Consider the following 19638-nt stretch of genomic DNA (forward strand, 5'->3'; position numbering starts at 1 on the left):
GTCCCAATGAGGAAATAAAGGTTTAGAGAAAATAAGTAACTGGCCCAAAGAATCACATGCGTAACAAACAGGCAGCCAGAAGAGAAACCCAGGTTTTCTCGCTGGAGCGCCTTGGTGCTTCTCCACATAACAAGCAACAATCAATAAGAAGGGAAAACATTTAAATTTTGCTGCCTAGTGCCGAAAGCAAAAATGTTCAGTTTCCAATTCAAAGGTCACTTTTCCTTATGACCAAAATTGGCTCTTTTGAAAGAGTCCTGGTAAAAATATTTCATCATGTATCTTTGCCTCTTGCACGTATCTGTAAGCACTGCTGCTCTTCTCTTTGCTATTCTGATTTCTCCTGACGCCAAGGGCAGAGGTCTTTCATCTTAGTGTTAGAAGTTCCAAGTGGGACAAAGGACTACAGTTACAGACGGTGCTCCAGAAAATCTTTTGTCTAATCTTTTTTTAAGACTGACAAATCTATTTTCGTTTTCATTTAACAAAGATTTTTATTGAGGACTTTCTACATTGATGGAGGTGTTGGATTACAATGATGAACCAGATGCCCACCAAGATATTAGAGCCTACAGCATACTTTTGAAGATCAAGAGAGTTAAGGCAAGCGAAAATCCTTTATAGGCTCTGCAACTAGAAGGGTTATTACTCATTCTAGTTAACAATTGGTTTAAAATAATGTTTTTTTTGATCCCTTATGGTTCTGCAGATTGGGCTCAGCTGGGTGGTTCTCATCTCATGAGCGTACAATCAGATACTGGCTGGGGCTGCAGTCATCTGAAGGCTTGACTGGGCTGGATGTCTGAGATACCCACTCACGTGCCTGGGATTTGATACTGGCTGTGGGCTGGGGGCTCTGCTGAGTCAAGTCATGTGGCCTTCCCATGTAACTCAGGCTGCTTCTTATGGCACAGTGGCTGGGTTCTGAGAGGGAGGGGTAAAACACTCCCAAACTCCAATTTGTCAGGCAGGGCTCCCAGAGGTAGCAGGCCAGAGTGTCTCATGCCACTCTCCGCCTTGATCAGCCAGCTCCAACCACAACAACCTTCCTTCTGTACTTCAAATCCTTTTGGAACAGGCTGTTTCCTCCACCTGAAATGCTGTCCCTTCATCCCTATGTCCTGTCTTCCACACTTATACCATTTCCTGGGTAACTCCTTCTCATTTTTCAGATTTTAGCCCAAATTACTATCACTTTAAGAGCAGCAATTTTTTTTTTCTTGGCCACGCCATGTGGCTTGTAGGATCTTAGTTCCCTGATCCGGGATCGAACCCGTACCCCCTGCAGTGGAAGCGCAGAGTCCTAACCGCTGGACTGCCAGATAATTCCAAGAGCAGCAAGTCTCTAAGTAGTTTCACCATATGATTCTCCTATTTCTCTTTTAACTTTTTCTTGTTAAATAATCATAGACTCATAGGAAGTTGCAAAAATTGTAGAGTCCTGTGTACCCTTCATCCAGCTTCCCTGAATGACAGCAGGTAGTAACTATAATACAAAATCAAACGCAGGACGTTGGCATTGGTATAATACTGTTATCAGCCTACTCTAATTTCTTAAAAACATTTTTTTCTTTTACAAAATTATGGACACAATTCCCATACAGTTTTCCCTTTTATTTGGTAGAGTAGGTAAAGGTGGGTCACAGGTCTTATGGTAAAGATGAACTCCCTTCCCTATTTTTTATGCAGAACTGTATGGCCTTAGATAAGAATACTGTTAATATATCTTATATTAACAAATGACTTTTCAGATGTTAATTTTTGATAAAGCAAAATTGACCCAGAGGAAAGTACATACTAGATAAAAAAAAAAAAAAAAATTGGCAAAAGAACAGACACTGAACCTCGAGTATATACTAAGGATGTTGCCAGACAAAAGAGCAAAGTGATGCAAAGACATAATCCTTTCCTCAAAAGGTTCACAAATTAGAAGCAGGCATCTGAAATGAAGATGTGAGTAAGAAAAATTAATCAAAAAGACCTCTTATTGTTGAGACCTGGTAACAAGTGGCTGCTTTTTATGTCATGAAACAGAAACACACTTTGGCCTGAATTCAGAAGTTCGTTCTGGTGAACAAAATCACCATCATTGTTTAGAGTTGGACAGAGCTGGAGAATCGCAGGATGGAACTAAGAAAATAAAAGTTGAATTCAAGCAAACAGCACACAGGGGACCCATCTGTGTTTAGTTAGTACCCAAGGGCCACACTTTTCAAGATCTTCTACTATGATGTCACCTTCAAGCCATATGAACACATCATCTTCCTCCTAAGAGCTCCTCACCTCCATCAATGTTACAGCATTTTCCTATAGCCAATTTTTTTTCCTCCCTCTACCTTTCACATCTAGACTATGGATATTTCTCACAGCCACCCGTCCTTCCCTCTTTTTGTTAGCCCAACTCAGAGCCTCATTAGACTCCTTTTTTAAAAAATAAAATAAAATAAAAGCATTATATTTAGCTTCCCTGATTTGAAGCCTGTATCAGTTTCCCAAGGCTACTGTAACCAATTACCACAAATTTGACGGCTTAACATGGAAAACAGTATGGAAGTTACCAAAAAAATTAAAAACAGGACTACCACATGATCCAGCAATTCCACTTCTGGGTATATATCTGAAGGAAACGAAATCAGCACTGCACGCTCACTGCCACATTATTCACAGTAGCCAAAATTTGGAAACAATCTAAGTATCCATCAAAGTATGACTGGATAAAGAAAATGTGGTATATACATACAGTGGAATACTGTTCAGCCCTAAAAAGAAGGAAATCCTGCATTTGTGGCAACACGAATGAACCTGGAGGGCATTATGCTACGTGAAATAAGCCAGGCAGAGAAAGACACATTTTTTGGTAGAAACTTTAGGACATTCTGTATGTGTATATGATCTTATCATCTGCAAAGACAACTTTACTTCTTCTTTTCTGATTTGAATGCCATTTTTTTTTCTTGCCTGATTACTCTGGCTAGAATGCCCAATACTATGTTGACTAGGAGTCAGGAGTGGGGACACTTATTTCATTCCTGATCTTAGAGGAAAAGCTTTCAACCTTTCACCAATGAGTATGCTGTTAGCTGTAGGCTTACAATATATGGCCTTTATTGTGTTAAGGTATATTCCCTATATAATCCATTTGTTGAAAGTTTTTATCATGAAAGGGTGTTGTATTTTGTCAAATTCTTTTCTGCATCTATTGAGATGATCTCATTTTTATTTTTCATTTTATTAATTTTATTTAATAAAATTAATTTATTAATAAATTATTGATTTGCATATGTTGAACCATCCTTGCATCCCAGGGATAAAGCCCCCTTGATCATGCTGTATGATCCTTCTAATGTGCAGTTAAATCCAGTTTGTTAGCATTTTATCAAGAATTTTTGCATCAATATTCATCACAGATATTTGTCTGTTGTTTCCATGTAATGTTCTTACTTGGCTTTTTAATCAGGACAATGCTGGCCTTGTAAAATGACTTTGGAAGTGGTCCCTCCTATTCAATTTTTTGGAAGAGTTTGAGAAAGATTGGTGTTATTCTTCTTTAAATGTTTGGTAGAATTCACCAGTGAAACCATCTGGCCCTGGGTTTTTCTTTGTTGGGAGGTTTGGTTTACTGACTTAATCTCCTTACTCATTATTGGTCTATTCAGATTTTTGACTTCTTCATGATTCAGTCTTGGTATGGTATGTTTCTAAGAATTTATCAGTTTGTTTTTATCCAATTTTTTGGTGTATAACTGTTTATAGTAGTCTCTTATGAACCTTTCTATTTCTGTGCCATCAGTTGTAATTTCTCCTCTTTCATTACAATTTTATTTGATTTCTCTGTTTTTCTTTCTAGCTAGTTTTGTCAATATTGCTTATCTTTTCAAAAAAAAGTTTTTATTTTCATTGTTCTTTTCTTTTGTTTTTCTAGTCTTTATTTATTTCTGTTCTGATCTTATTTCCTTTCTGCTGATAACTTTGGTCTTAGTTTATTTTTCTTTTCCTAGTTTCTTGAAGTGTAAACGTAGCTTTTCTGAGATCTTTCTTGTTTCTTAACGTAGGCATTTATCTCCATAAACTTCCCTCTTAAGACATCTTTTGCTGCATCTCATAGGTTTTGGTACGTTGTGTTTCCATCTTCATTTGCTTCAAGATATTTTTTAAAATTTCCCCTTTGTTTTCTTCCTTAACCCATTGGTTGTTCAGGAGTGTTTAATTTCCATATTATTGTTAGTTTTCCAACTTTCCTCCTGTCATTGATTTTAGGTTTCTATCACTGTGGTTGAAAAAGATACTTGGTATCATTTTAATCTTCTTAAATTTACTAACACTTGCTTTGTGACTTATCATATGACCTCTCCTGGAGAATTTTACATGTGCACTTGAGAAGCACATGTATTCTGCTGCTGTTGGGTGGAATGTTCCCTACATGTCTGCTAATCCATTTGGTCTAAAGTGTAGTCCAGATCCAACATTTCTTTGTTGATGATCCCTTTATTGTTGAAAGTAGGATACCGAAGTCCCCTACTATTACAGTATTGTTGTCTACTTCTCACTTCAGATCTCTTAGTATTTGCTGAATATATTTAGGTGCTCCAATGTTGGGCACATATATATTCACAACTGTGATATCTTCTTGATGAATTGACTCCTTTATCATTATATAATGACCTTCTTTGTCTCTTGTTATTGTTTTTGGCTTTAAGTCTATTTTCTCTGATATAAGTATAGCTAGCTCTGTTCTCTTTTGGTTTCTACTTGCATGGAGTATCTTTTTCATGCCTTCACTTTGAGCCTATGTGTGCCCTTAAAGTTAAAGCAAGTCTCTTGTAGTCGGCATATAATTGGGTCTTATCCAGCCACTCTATGCCTTTTAATTGGAGAATTTAATCAACATACGTTTACAGTAATTACTGATAGGTAATGACTTCTTAGTGCTATCTTGTTAATTGCTTTCTGGCTATTTTGTAGTTCCCTTTTTCCTTTCTTCCTCTCTTGCTGCCTTCCTTTGTGAATTGATGATTTTCCATAGTGGTATGCTCTGATTCTCTTCTCTTTTGTGAATCTGCTACAGGGTTTTGCTTTGTGGTTACCATGAAGCTTACATAAAACATCTTACAGATATAATAGTTTATTTTACACTGATAACAACTTTGCATACAAAAACTCTAACCTTTTACTCCCCCTTTTTGTTTTGATGTCACAATTTACCTCTTTTTAAAAAAAATTATTTATTTTTGGCTGTGTTGGGTCTTTGTTGCTGCATGTGGGCTTTCTCTAGTTGCGGCGAGCGGGGGCTACTCTTCTTTGTGGTGCGCGGGCTTCTCATTGTGGTGTCTTCTCTTGTTGCGGAGCACGGGCTCTAGGCATGCAGGCTTCAGTAGCTGTGGCACGCAGGCTTCAGTAGTTGTGGCGCACGGGCTCACTAGTTGTGGCACATGAGCTTAGTTGCTCCACGGCATGTGGGATCTTCCCAGACCCGGGCTTGAACCCATGTCCCCTCCATTGGCAGGCAGGCAGATTCTTAACCACTGCGCCACCAGGGAAGTCCACAATTTACCTCTTTATGTTGGGTATTTATTAATAAATTGTAGCTATAGCTATTATTAATACCCTTGTCCTTTAACCTATATACTGTCCTATAACTTTTAATACAGCACCATATGACAGTATCAGAGTATTCTGAAGTTGGCTACGTGTTACTAATTAGCATCCTTTCATTACAGCTTGAAGAACTCCTGTCAGCATTTCTTGTAAGGCAGGTCTTGTGGTGGTGAATTCTGTCAGCTTCTGTTTGTCTGAGAAAGTCTCTCTCCTTTGTTTATGAAGGACAACTTTGCTGGACAGAGAATTCTTGACTGGCAGGGCTTTTTTTTTTTCTTTCCTTTCAGCACTTTGAATGTATCACCCCACTCTCTCCTGGCCTGTCGGGTTTCTGCTGAGAAATCCACTGATAGCCTTATGCAGGTTCTTTAGAAAGTTATAAGCTTTTTCCCTCTCTTGATGCTTTTAAGATTCCTTGTTTTAGATTTTTAACAGTTTTATTATAATGTGTATTGGAGAGGATCTCTCTAGGTTGATTTTGTTGGGTGGCCTACCAGCTTCGTGAATTTGGAGATCTAAATCTCTGCCCAGGTCTGGAAAAAATAGCCACTATTTCTTTAAATAAGCTTTCTGTCCTCTCTTCTCCTTCCAGAACACCAATAATTCACAAATTGGTTCTTTGGATAGTACTGTATATATCATGTAGGCTTTCTCATTCTCTTCCATTCTTTTTTCTTTGTTCTCTCCTCTGACTAGGTAACTTCAAAGTTCTTCTCTTCTGTCTTCTGACTGACCTATTCTGCTACTTTTTACATGTGTACTTGAGAAGCACGTGTATTCTGCTGCTGTTGGGTGGAATGTTCCCTATATGTCTGCTAATCCATTTGGTCTAAAGTGTAGTCCAGATCCAACATTTCTTTGTTGATGATCCCTTTATTGTTGAAAGTAGGATACCGAAGTCCCCTACTATTATAGTATTGTTGTCTACTTCTCACTTCAGATCTCTTAGTATTTGCTGAATATATTTAGGTGCTACTGATGCTCTTTATTATATTTTTCGTTTCATTCACTGTATTCTTCAGCTTCAGAATTTGTTGGGTTCCTTTTAATATTTTCTATCTCTTTGTCAAATTTCTCATTTTGTTTGTGTACTGTTTTTCTAATTTTGTTGACTTGTCTGTGTTTTCTTTGAACTCACAGAGTTTCCTTAGAACGGCATATTTGAATTCACTACGAGAAAAATCACAGATCTCCATGTCTTGGGTTAGTTACTGGAAGATTATTGTGACCCTTTGGTGGTGTCACGTTTCCTTGATTTTTCATATTCCTTGAAGTTCTGCATTGCTGTCTTCCCATTTGAAGTTAAAGTCACCTCCTCCTGTCTTTATTAACTGGCTTCAGGAGAGAAGTATCTTCCATCAGCCCTGCTAGTGATTCTGAGGCTTTCTCAGGCCTTCTCTGGTTACACCTGATCCACACTTCTTGCTCCCTCTTGTGGCAGAATCCTTAAGCTTATATGCCTCCCCTTGATCTGCAATGCACCAAACCATGTATTGGCTGCCTCCCTTTTTTCAAAGGTGGCCCTAAAGCTCATTTGTGGCTTCTCCCTGGCCTGCAGATTCAAGCCTGCATTCTTTGTGTGCTTGAATATCACTCACCACCTGCCGGACCCTGCTCTCACCACTGCTGCTGGGAGCACACACAGGGAGCCAGCCACAGGGTCAGGGGGTTTGTGTGGGTGAGGCATACTGAGCACTGGGGACACCCGTGCGCCCGCTGGAGGATCTGCAGGTGAGGGCAGGTTTCTTGAATGTGGTTAGCAGGCTCTGTGCCCCTTTAACACCCTCTGAGGGAGCTACGTGCCATTCTCCGTCTCTTCCTGCCTCTCAGTCATGCAGTTCATGTTTCAGTACTCTGGATGTGGGGAGAGAGAAAGGAGCTCCTTTGGCAGCCTCCTGTGAGCCACATGTCACTCACAAGCTCTCACTTTCCCTGAGAGAAATCACAGGCTGAGATCTCTCTTGGCCCTAAGCTGTGTCCCCTTGGGGGGAGGGATGGTGCAAGTCAGGACAAGCTGTTCCTCTCATCCTCTCAATGCTTCCAAACTTCGAGGTTTTTTTGCTCCAAAGGTGTGCTGGAACTTCTCATCTGGAAACCAGGACTTGTACAAAGGCTCTATGGTCTGTGGGTGATTGTCTTAGACAGTGTTTTCCAGGGGCTCCTGGACCAAGGCCAAGGGGCGCTGGAGCCAGTTCACAGGCTACTGCAGGGTCCACAGCCAGGACCCGGGTCTTTATCCCTATTAGTTGACTCACGGGGAAGCAAGACTCCTCTTAGGTCCCTTGGCATATGATGCTGGATCCCACAACTCCCAAAAAGGTACTTTTGTCTGTGCTTGGATGCCAAATTATGTCCTTGAGGGAGAAACAAAGGATGTCTTATTCCGCCATGGGGCTCATGTTACCCCTCAAGGGTTTGTTGTTTTAATCTACATTTCTTTGAGAGTGTGCACTTTCTTTCTCCTCAATTTCTTCTTCGGGATTTACTGGACCATGTCCTCGGCCAGTTCTTCCTTGGAGGTGATGGCATTTTCTTCCTTTTAAAATTCTTTAGATAGTAACAGTACCAATTATTTATAATAAATATGGCAAATACTGCTCCCAGCTTGTGACTCTCAATCATGTTTATAATGCTTTTTGGCTTGTCTTTTTATAGTCAGAGTATCATTTTCTGGTGATATTCTCCTTTTTCGTCATGTTTTCATGATGATGTATTTAAACTTATGGCACATTTTAATCACCTGCCACCAGAAGGATCAACTTTGGAAGAGACCAATTACTGGGGAAAGTGATGCATTATCAAAACAGAAAAAGAACTGTATTTTTAAAAATGCAAAAGTATTAAAATCCTGTGAGAGCCCTTTATAAGAGCAATGCAAGATATTCAATGTACATCAGAGTATACACTTCACAACTGTCCATCCTCTGCCCCATCTCAGCCCCTGAAATCCTGTATTGATCTATGTGGTTGGTTTGACAGCCAGCATAAAATGGAAATGCAAGAATCAGCAGGATCAAGTCCAAGAAGAATGAAGCCAGATGGCTTTGTAGAACCCAACGTGAAAAGACATGTACAATAGGAATTATTACACTGTTTAACCATTCTTACAAAAATTAATGAGAGTTTTTAAAGAAGTCCTTTTTTTAAAGTGCAGAAATGATCTTCAGTAGTCCAACTGGGAGACGACAGATTTACAGGCACTTTAGACAAGATGACTCCAGTCATATAAAAGTTTAGTTTTATTATAGGCACTTTACGCAAACGTTCAGTACTTTTTGCTACTTCTATAATCTTTTAGCAAGGTAGTCAGTTACAGTCTGAATGAGAAAATAGAAACAAAAATTATACACTTTATTAACAGAATCTACTTTGAATGATTCTATAAATTTTATAATGCAATTAAAACCATTACTTTTCTCCAATTGATGCTGTTTCTTTCTGTTCCTTCAATTATAGTTTCTGAAGACTCTGAACTGGGTGGAATGATCTTCCACTGAAGCAGGAAATGTTAAATAAGTAACTCTACATAGTCTTCCCAGGAAGTGCTCACTTTTTCGATTTTGATTAAATGCCATATTTTAACACAAATATTAGGCAATATTTAATAGCTCATATGGTCACAGTTCTCTAGCGCTTTGCTCCAGCCTGGACACTGACCATGGAGAAGTAGATGCCTCTCTGTGCCAGCAGCTGCTGATGTGTGCCGTGCTCCCTGACTTTGCCGTTCTCAATCACCACTATCAAGTCTGCATTCTGAATGGTGGACAGGCGGTGAGCGATGACGATGCAGGTGCGCCCTTCTTGGGCTTTGTCCAGGGCTTCTTGGACAACCTGTTCAATAATCACACAAATTAACTCTGATCATAATAATCCGCTCCCTTGAATTTCTCCTCCATAACAAGCCTCACAATTAATTTCTCCAACGATACGTGCTTCTTTAACAGTGGTGTCAATGGAATATAACATAGATTTTACAAAGCAAGGGATCTGTCGTATCAGAAGAATACTGAATCCTAATTTGGTTTATCTCAGAGTTATGACTGTAAATACAGCCTATGCAATCATTTAGAAGCACTCAGTAGTGTCCCCAGCCTTGTGGCATCCTTCTGGTCTAGCACTACAGTAAATACAGGAAGCCTGAGCACAGGCCAAACACAGCCTCCTTGAATTTTGGTATTTTTAAGATTAAAAAAAAAAACTCAGAATGAGTTTATCTTTCAGACACCTGAACACTCCACTTCTTCTCAAACTGGGAACAATTGCTAGTGTTTACCTTCGAGTACAGCCAGCTTTTAACACTGTCCTGTGCTTCCACTTTTTTATATAGTTGTTGAGGAGATGCTGCCAGTAGAAATGGGACTATGGCTCCTGAATGCAGCTTCTTAGATCAATACAAAGTGATCCGGGGTTGACTTTTGGAGCACAAGCGTTGTAAGACTAACCTGCCTTGTTTCATCTTAGTTCTCTTGAATGACAGCTACCGAAAGTGTTTAAATTCCACTGAAAGTAACAAAACTCAGTATCTGGCTGAATTGTGTTCTCTACTGTAGAAGACAGAAGCATAAATTTAAAACCTTTTAAGGGACAACTGCTTCAAGTGTGAATGAGTCCACGTTAAATTCTTACCTTTTCACTTTCTGTATCCAGAGCTGATGTAGCTTCATCCAGAAGCAATATACGAGGCTGTCTAACGAGGGCACGAGCTATCGCAACGCGCTGCTTCTGGCCACCAGAGAGCTGAGTTCCTTTGTCTCCTACTCTGGTGTTATATTTCTGTAAATAGGGTTTTGTTATGATGAAGAGTAGAACTGATAAAGTTCTGAAATAGAGTGTGCTTGCAGAAAATAGGATAACCACTTCCACATACACAAAAAAGTTTAGGTTCAGAAGCTAAGAATGGGTTGAAGGAGAGTTAAACAACAAAAACATAGCTCTGAATGGCAGGATTAACCTCTCTTCTTGAAGACAGACGTTTGGGTCTTAAAAGTTATGCTTTAGTGTAGACAAGTCAACATATTTACGAGGAAGATGACTGTTGCAATGTGAGGCTCTTCCAGCCTTCTGGTTTCATTGCATTTGGGACAAAGATTGGTAGGAGGAAGGAAATTGGATTTTAACAGGCTATGCATAATAAAATAATCGAAACTCATTTTATTTATAACCAGCAGGTGATGCTCTCTGCATTATTTTAAAGTGAGGAAGGACGCAAGAGGGAGGGGATATGGGATGTATGTATACGTATAGCCGATTCACTTTGTTATAGAGCAGAAACTAACACACCATTGTAAAGCAATTATATGCCAATAAAGATGTTAAAAAAAATAAAATGTCGATTATGATAATATCGTTTTAAAAAAAATAAAGTGAGGAAGGGAAGAAATTCTTGGGATGCTAGCCTTTTGTTGTCTGTTTTTATAAGACTATCTCTAAAGCTTCAACAATTTTAATGGATGCTAAGAAACTCTATTCGATATCTAACTTGAAAAGCTGAAATCTCCTGATTGACTTTTGTTTTCAGAGTTCTCCTGAAATTTTTCACATATTGTTTCCCAGAGCAGATAATGCTCACTAAGTATCCGATGTGACAATAGGACAGGAATTAATAGGGTATGTAGGGGAGAGCAGAAATGTAATGTGTAACCTAAAAAAACCATATTATCTTTTTATTTTCAGGTCCTTGCCAGGCTGAAATGTTAGTCAAACTGTGGGCTCTGATTCTGACATCCAGAGTTTGACTTTAAAATTCATGTTCCACTTCCTACACTGTTGGTGGGAATGTTAAGCTGGTGCAGCCACTATGCAAAACAGTATGGCGGTTCTTCAGAAAACTAAAAATAGAATTACCGTATGATCCAGCAATCCCACTCCTGGGCATATATCCAGACAAAACTATAACTCAAAGAGATACACACACCCCTATGTTCACAGCAGCACTATTCACAATAGCAAGACATGGAAGCAACCTAGATGTCCATCGACAGATGAATAAAGAAGATGTGGTACACATATACAATGGAATATTACTCAGCCATAAAAAAGAACAAAATAATGCCATTTGCAGCAACATGGATGCAACTAGAGATTATCATACTAAGTGAAGTAAGTCAGAAAGAGAAAGACAAATACCATTATGATATCACTAATACATTTCCGGAATCTAAAATATGACACAAATGAACCTGTCTACGAAACAGAAACAGACTCATAGACATAGAGAATAGACTTGTGGTTGCCAAGGGGGAAGTGGGGAGGGGAGGGACGGAGTGGGAGGCTGGGGTTAGCAGATGTAAGCTATTATATATGGAATGGATACACAACAAGGTCCTACTGTATGGCACAGAGAACTATATTCAGTATCCTATGATAAAGCATAATGAAAAAGAATATTAAAAAAAGAATGTGTGTGTGTATATATATATATATATATATACATATATATATATATATATATATATACATATATATATATGGCTGAATCACTTTGCTGTATAGCACAAATTAACACAACATTGTAAATCAACTATCCTTCAATTTAAAAAAAATTCATTCTATGTAAGATTGCCTGTTTTTACTTGCTATTTCTGGCAACCTTAGTTCTATGGCACTCAACACAGAGCTCTCCACCTGCAGGTGGAGTAAGCGAGCCCAGGGGAGGTGCCGGCAGATGCTTGGGACTGGCCCAGCCCAGAGCTGCAGCCACCAGGGAGGCTAGAGCACTGGAGCGAGTCCCATGAGGGTGCAGAGGTTGCCAGGCTGCACTGCCACAGTATCGACCCTGTTGAGGCAGATAAAGGCAGGGATGTACCCCTGAGAGGAGGAAACTAGACCAGCCCCCTGCAAGGTGAGGTAAATCCTAGTGCGAACCACTCAGGTGAAGAAGTAGGTCCTTGGACAGAAAATAGGACTTAAGTGGTTTTGCCTTCTCTTTCCAGGTCTAGACATTGAGGAAAAGACTTATGATGTCTACAAGTGTGCTCCGTAGACAGAGCCCAGAGCCCAGAAAGGTAGGTCCCGGTGGCAGACAAAAGTGAGAGGGGCAAGGTATATTTCATAAGCTAGATAATAATTACTCTCTGTATTTGCTTTTGTTAACCCCTAGCCCAGTGGTTCTCACACTTTACCTGCATCAGCATCACCTGGGATATTAAAACACAGATTGCTAGACCCTACCTCCAAGTTTCTGATTCAGTAGGTCTGGGGTCAGGCCTGAAAATCTGCATTTCTTACAAGATCCCAGGTGACGCTGATGTTCTGGCCCACGCCCAGACTTTGAGAACACTGACCTCGCCATGAGTAAAGGGAATTAAAGTTACATGCTTTAAATGTTCTAGGGCCAATTATCCACAGATGGGCTAGAAGGTTAAAGGAGGGGAGTGGACAGCGCCTCTTCCCTGGAGCCTATGATGTGTGGTGACAGCAGGTATCCAAAGAAGAGCCTCCAGAAAAGGAAATCTTGGGAGAGGGTTGGGGCCATAAGGCATTGCCATCTTTCCCCATGAGGAGAGGACCTTCTCCGCCAGTTTCAGGCTACTGAGCTTTATTTTTTAGGGGGGCACTTCCTTAAAATAAAGAACATAACTTATGATAATGGGGGGTGGGTGGGTTAGAGAAGATAGGTCTAGATTGCAATGCAAAATACAGGACCTAAGAGGCTTAAGAGAGGGCAAGAGGTTCCATTTACCTAACTTCCTAGGAGGAATTCAGAAGGCATCTGTGGGACAACAGCCCAGGGAAGGTTTCAATAATCAGCCCTACAAGCAGAGGTTGGGGCGCATGGAATGTGCAATGGTGAGAGATGACACTCCAATGGCTCAGCCTTACTCAGAGCCTTCTTTCTGGCAGGGGCCAGTTCCCTGGCCGGGCCTGACTCCACAGAGGGAGGTTTGAGGCTTGGGGGAGAGCGGCAAGGAGGCGGAAGGAAGGAAGGTTGGGAGAGAAATGGTGGGGGAGGGTCACTCTTGCTTCTGTGGGCCCTGCACCCAGACTTGGAAGGAAAGGCCTCCCAGGCATATGTATTTTTTGGTCAGGCTGCTCACAGGGAGTGAGTCGGGTGATCAGGTAAACATCGCATCCACTGGGGATGGGAAGTGCAGGCAGATGCTTGTATACAGGTGGACGTGTGTTGTAGCTGCTCATTTCACCTTTGGGATCCAGCCCTTTTGAAGTCACAAGCATAGGCCAGGGGGGCTGCCACAGGCTCCCAGGCACCTTATTTGGAGAGAGACTTACATCAGGCAGCGTCTCAACGAAGGGGTGTATGTTGGCCTCCTTGGCTGCCTGCACGATCTCCTCCTGTGACACGACCCGGCTGTTGTCCCCGTAGGCGATGTTCTCGCCGATGCTGCAGTCAAACAGGACGGGCTCCTGGGACACGATGCCCATGTGTGCTCGGAGCCACTGGACATTCAGGTGCTTTATTTCCTTGCCGTCAATTAGCTGAAAACAAGAGATCACAGATCATCTTCAGAACCAGCACATTTTTTGAATTTAGCAAAATTAATATCGTTATTTCATACATTAAGACTGCCAAGTTATTATGAGACTTTTGTTGTTGTTTTCAGTTTGGATTGTCAAGGTTAACTGAATAAGGTCATAATTGTATGCTTTGAGGAACCATCATATTTCTTCTGTTTCAACCCTATGCATGTGGTAGGCAGAATAATGCACCTCTCCTCCATCCAAGACATCCATGTTCTCGTTCATGAAACCTGCGAATGTTATTCACAAGTGTAGATGGAATTACGATGTAAGGTTGCTCGTCAGCTGATCTCAAAATGTCGAGGTTACCTTAGATTATCCAGGTGGACCCAACATAATCATAAGGGTCCTTAACTGTGCAAGAGGGGGGCAGGAGAGTGTGTATCACAGTGGAGCAATATGAGAAAGACTCAACCGGTCACTGCCGGCTTTGAAGATGCAGGAAGGGGCCACGGGCTAGAAAAGGTAAGAAAGCAGATTCTCCCCTAGAGCCTTCAGAAGGCACAGAGCCCTGCTGACACTGTGACTTTAGCCCAGTGAGATCCACTTTGGACATATGACCTCCAGAATTTGTAAGATAAATTTGTGTCGTTTCATCCCACTAAATTTGCTGTCATTTGTTATAGCTGCCACAGGAAACTAATAAAATGCATTCTAATTCTGGGATGTATTCTGGCATCCTTATTCTTACGTACTGATTTTTCACAGGAAAAGCAGCCACCATTAGATTGGAAATAACTAACTGCTATACCGTAGAATAGGTTTGTAGGTCACGTTTCTGATCTGACCTGTTAGTTAGGATCAAGTTTTTGAGGACTTAAATGAAACAGAAGTGAGCGTCGGAAGGTGGCTGTTATATCTCTAAATCGTTGTTGATCTTAGGAATGTGAATTAATGTCTCTTAGTTTCTTTGTGTGTAAACTGGGAATGATAATTCCTAAAGTCAAAGAATTGAGGATTAAATGAAGTCATGTATGAACCCTACTGAGCACAGTGCTGGGCACAGGGTATGTGAAGGACTGTCTGCGATTTGGATCTGACCCAAAGGAGCTGGAGGGAGAGGCTGCCCTTTCTCTAGTGACCTGTCTCCCCTTGGATTATCCTGCAGAAGCCTGGGGCGTACCCATACAGCCTGGCCGATAATAATCCTTGCTCTGGTGCAGATGTGTCTGCCCCAGAGACCTACTTTGCAAGAGAATGCTGGCATTCAAGTGAGAGCTGTTCATCCTCCCTGAAGAAGACATCAGTGACTCAGCTTTGAGCTTTTATAATAGTGGTGATGAGTATGTCCTGAGCTATATATACACTTTGAATCCCGTGTACCTGGCTGGGTGCCTCTGGGAGACAGCTGGCCAGGGGTAGGGTACAGTCTTTGCTGCAGGAAGACAGCTTCTGTTTGTGAAGCTGGCAGGTGCAAGGATGGATGGAAAACACACCCATGACCTTATTAGTACCAAGCCCGGTTGCCATGGAAACTGTTCCAAGCATCTATGCTCCAGGCTTCCTCACAGTGTTAAGCGAAGGTGGAAAGTAGAGAGTGAAGAGAGGCAGGAAAAACCATACAAGTATGTGGCGAAACAGCAGATCTTGTTAGATGGAACAGTGTGAAAAACGGACGTCTGAGGAAAGAAAAAGTAGTTTTTTAAAAAACTTTTTTCCAGGCTTATACCCCTGGGAGAAAAAATAGACACCATCAAATGAATACAGTCAGACAAATATGACGGATCCCAGCAAGTTTTAATGAGTTTCTCCATCGCACTGCATACAAGAAGACGCTTGGGCCTCCTCAGCCCCATGCTACACACAGCAACTACAAACTATTTAAATCCTGTGTTTGCGAAAGAATCCTTTCCTTAGGGGAAACACGTTTAGAAGACCAAATATAAAAAGATCAACGCAGAGCTTCTTTGGCTGAGGCATGGATGGCCGTCTGAGGGAAGACCAAGGAAGTCCAGGGCGTCAGTGAACACTGCTCAGAAGATACTGGTCCTGGGACTTCCCTGGCGGTCCAGTGGTTAAGACTCTGCACTTCCAATGCAGGGGCTGTAGGTATGATCCCTGGTTGAGGAACGAAGATCCCACATGCTGTGTGGCACGGCGGGATAAAAAAAAAAAAAAAAGAAAAAAAAGATACTGGCCTAAATAAAAACTTAAAGTAACACACTGACAATAACAATGGAAGGCCAAAAAACAAACAAATAAACAAAAACAATGAAAGCCTAAATTAAAATGACAAACTATCTCTATTCTAAACTTAAATCTACTACCTGATTTCAGTAGCACAATCAAATGTTAAATATGTATGATCCTGCTGTATGTATTTACTCTGAAATGGTAATCGTAGATAAAATATTGAGCATTGACTATATTATAGGTCCTGTTGTAAGCTCACCTCAGGCCCTCTCTCGTTTAATATTCATGACAACGCTCGCGAGGTAAATGCGAGTTTAATCCCCATTTTACCGATGAGGACATGAGCAGAGCTAAGTCGTGCAAGGTCACACTCTTAGTGATTGAGGGAGCTCAGATCGGACCTACACACTACAGGTTGGATTTTAGCAACACAGTGTCTCAGAATTGAAAAATACTTTCTGTCTTCCCTCAAAAGAGCAATGTCTCCATCTTAGCCCCGGCACCCACTGGGTAATACCCAGACAACAGGCTGCTAACTGTGTCCTAAGGGGGAGAGAGGACTCTGGTGGCAGCGCATAGCATGGGCTGGCAAGGGAAGAAAGGAAAGGTCAGGGGAAGACTCAAACCAGAGTGAGTCTCAGTGAAGCTAATGAACTTAAGATTCAAGGACGCCCATTTGCAGGCAAATGCTGGGAGTTGAACGGTGTTCTGGATGGGAGAGAGCCCAGGTCTTCTGGGTAAGCATTTAGGATAACCTGCCTAAAAAGGAGAGGGACCAGAGTCTTTAAGGTTTCAATATTTTGTTGTGAATTTTTCTCATTTGAAGGAAATATTCACTTTCATATCTAATTGTGTGTTCATAACTTTGTATTCTTTCAAATAGAGTCCCTGAAATTGTACAACTTTCAGGCCCCACCAAACTTGGAAACTCCACTCTCTGAACAATTCCATAGCTTGGTTTTGCAAGACTTGCCACAATTTGATCTAAACCTTTTAAAGTTATCAGTTCAGAGGTTCTCCACCTCTGTTGGCATCAGAATCACCTGGGAAAAATCATAAAAATGAAAAGGCTAGGCCCTGACCTTCGTAAATGAGCCGGGGTGGCTGTGTTCTCTATTAGCTCTCTAGGCCATTATGATCCACGCCAGCTTGAGAACCTCCGCTCAGGTCAATGTTTCTCAGAGTGTGATTCGAGGCTCGTTGATGGTCATGAGGATTTCCCGACCTCCTCAGGGTCAAGTCCTTGCTTCAAATGATCATTATGATCAAATGATGCTCAAATGCATAGACTCATTTTTTATGGCAACAAGAACTAATCATAGGACTTCCCTGGCGGTCCAGCAGTTAAGACTCCATGCGCTTCGGGACTTCCCTGGTGGCACAGTGGATAAGACCTCCAAGCTCCCAATGCAGGGGGCCTGGGTTTGATCCCTGGTCAGGGAACTAAATCCCACATGCATGCCACAACTAAGGAGCCTGCATGCCACAACTAAGAAGCCGGCCTGCCACAACTCAGGAGCCCACATGCCACAACTAAGAAGACTGCATGCTGCAACTAAGGAGCTGGCAAGCTGCAGTTAAGGAGCCCACCTGCCACAACTAAGAACCGATGCAACTAACCAAATAAATAAATAAATAAATATTTTTAAAAAAGACTCCAAGCTTCCACTGCAAGGGGTGTGGGTTCAATCCCTGGTGGGGGAACTAAGATCCTGCATGCCATGAGGTGTGGCGAAAAAAAAAAAAAAAAAAAAAAAGAAAGAACTAATCACTAATAACCTATTAACTGAGTTATTCAGGGTCACTAATTGACATTCTTTAATAAAACTTGGCACATTTACTAATGTTTATCGAGGGCACTTCCACTAAGAAGTCTGGCTGCTGTGGAGCACTTGGCAGTATTTCGAAGCTCTAGTGTAAATGCACAGGAGCAGATCATCGTATTCCCTGCAATGGAAGAGGACACTATGTTTTCAGGGCATGATCAGTGTTGTCTTGAGATGGTTACCGTCCTATACACTCAGCATTCATTTCCATATTCTTCTGTGTCTGTCCTTCCACATATCAAGGGAGTAGAGGACTAAAAACTGTTTCCCAGGCTCGCTCCTGGTTCTAGAAGTAACTGAGGTTCTACCAGTGAGATGCAGTGTGCAAAATCTGGGAGACAGAGGCCGTGGTAAAGTAACACCTGTGTTTTGGCAGACGGAAGTTTTTACATCACCCAGACTCTGGTCTTGTGTCTTCAGGTTTGGAGCAGCTGTGACACTGGCATAATTTCCTACAACCTCCTGGCCACAGGACCCCAGCTGAGATGCTGTGATTTGAATGTTGGGAGTGCTGACTTTTACTTTTACTTCCACTCTTCCAGCCCTTCCAGTGATTCTGTAAGCACCAAATTCCCCTTACTGAATATCTATCTGCTTGAAATACCCAGAGCAGTTTCTGTTTCCTACACTGAACCATAACTGATACGGTCCATGTTTTAAATTTCGCTCCCCTTGTGCTTATGAACATGGAGAATAATCATTAATTTCTTTACTTTCTTCCTGTCTAATTACTGCACGTATGTTTACCATTGTTGTTTTCAACTCCAACACTATTAACACCAAGTGTTTTTTCCCATTACAGTGACTGTGAGTGTAGTGAGGTGTGTCGGGGGGGGGGAATTCTTTTGGTCTTTCCTAAGTGGGTTATAATCAAAAAAGTTTGAGAACCATTACTCTGATTAAATCTGCTGTTTCAGCCGAACTGGCCTATATGCTGCATTGGGAACAAATCAATCAGCCCCAGCTCACGTTATCTCTTTCATCGAACGATGTCTTGATTGCTCACCCTTACAGCTTTATGCAACCAGCTCTAAATATCCCTTAAGAACTAGCTCTAGGCCTATCTTCTTCTTTAATAGAACTCATGGAAGGATATGTCCCATCTCTTCAGTTGAAATCTTTGAGGACAGACACCATCCCCTACAACTCATCATTTAACACACTGCTTAAGAAATGTCTCTTAAGGACCACGATCAGTGTCTGAGAGCTAAAATTTCCTCCTCTGATTGCTTCATGTGTCAGCAAGGTTTTCACTGAGAGTTCTCTGTCCAAACTTTAACCACAAAATTGAAGCATGAAGTCAGAATTCACAGAAGATATAAAACAAGGTAGTACAAATAAGCAACAAAGCGCAAGGACGAACAAAGTTTCCACAACTGTCAAAGAATGGACTGAGTAAAGGCATAGCTGTCTGTGAATACAGTAAGAAATATTTATGATAACTGTGACTACCGTGGGGAAGTGAAAAGGGCCCTGGCCTACAGGATGAAAATTCTATTTTCACATCAATCATTAACGCAAGTAGGGCCCATATAGAGCTGGCAGGCATTGGTCTGACTATACAAAGTAGGTGTCCATTCTGGATGGGCAGCGCCCAGGCCCATTC

General features: G+C 41.4%; 1 protein-coding gene across 21 annotated transcripts in view; it reads right to left on the reverse strand.

Annotated features, from left to right (window-relative positions):
* The window catches only part of LOC114901987 (multidrug resistance protein 1), a 205695-nt gene that overhangs the window by 91900 nt on the left and 94157 nt on the right, over nt 1-19638 (reverse strand). For 16 of the 21 annotated variants that reach the window (XR_003795334.1, XR_003795335.1, XR_003795336.1 and 13 more), the window contains 3 exons: nt 13825-14031; nt 10222-10368; nt 9253-9426 (listed from right to left, as the gene is read on the reverse strand). Coding sequence is in view for 17 of the 21 variants with exons in the window: in XM_029234276.1 (XP_029090109.1) it covers nt 9253-9426; nt 10222-10368; nt 13825-14031 (528 nt within the window). In the remaining 4 variants the exon portion in view is untranslated. Of the gene's footprint in view, nt 1-9199; nt 10140-10221; nt 10369-13824; nt 14032-15800; nt 16159-19638 lie in introns of those variants that run through there. The other 5 variants (XM_029234278.1, XM_029234288.1, XM_029234293.1 and 2 more) reach the window with 3 other exon arrangements.

Source organism: Monodon monoceros, unplaced genomic scaffold, assembly GCF_005190385.1.
Source record: "Monodon monoceros isolate NGI ecotype Baffin Bay Population unplaced genomic scaffold, NGI_Narwhal_1 Super_Scaffold_2, whole genome shotgun sequence".
In the NCBI taxonomy this organism is placed as follows: Eukaryota; Metazoa; Chordata; class Mammalia; order Artiodactyla; family Monodontidae; genus Monodon; species Monodon monoceros.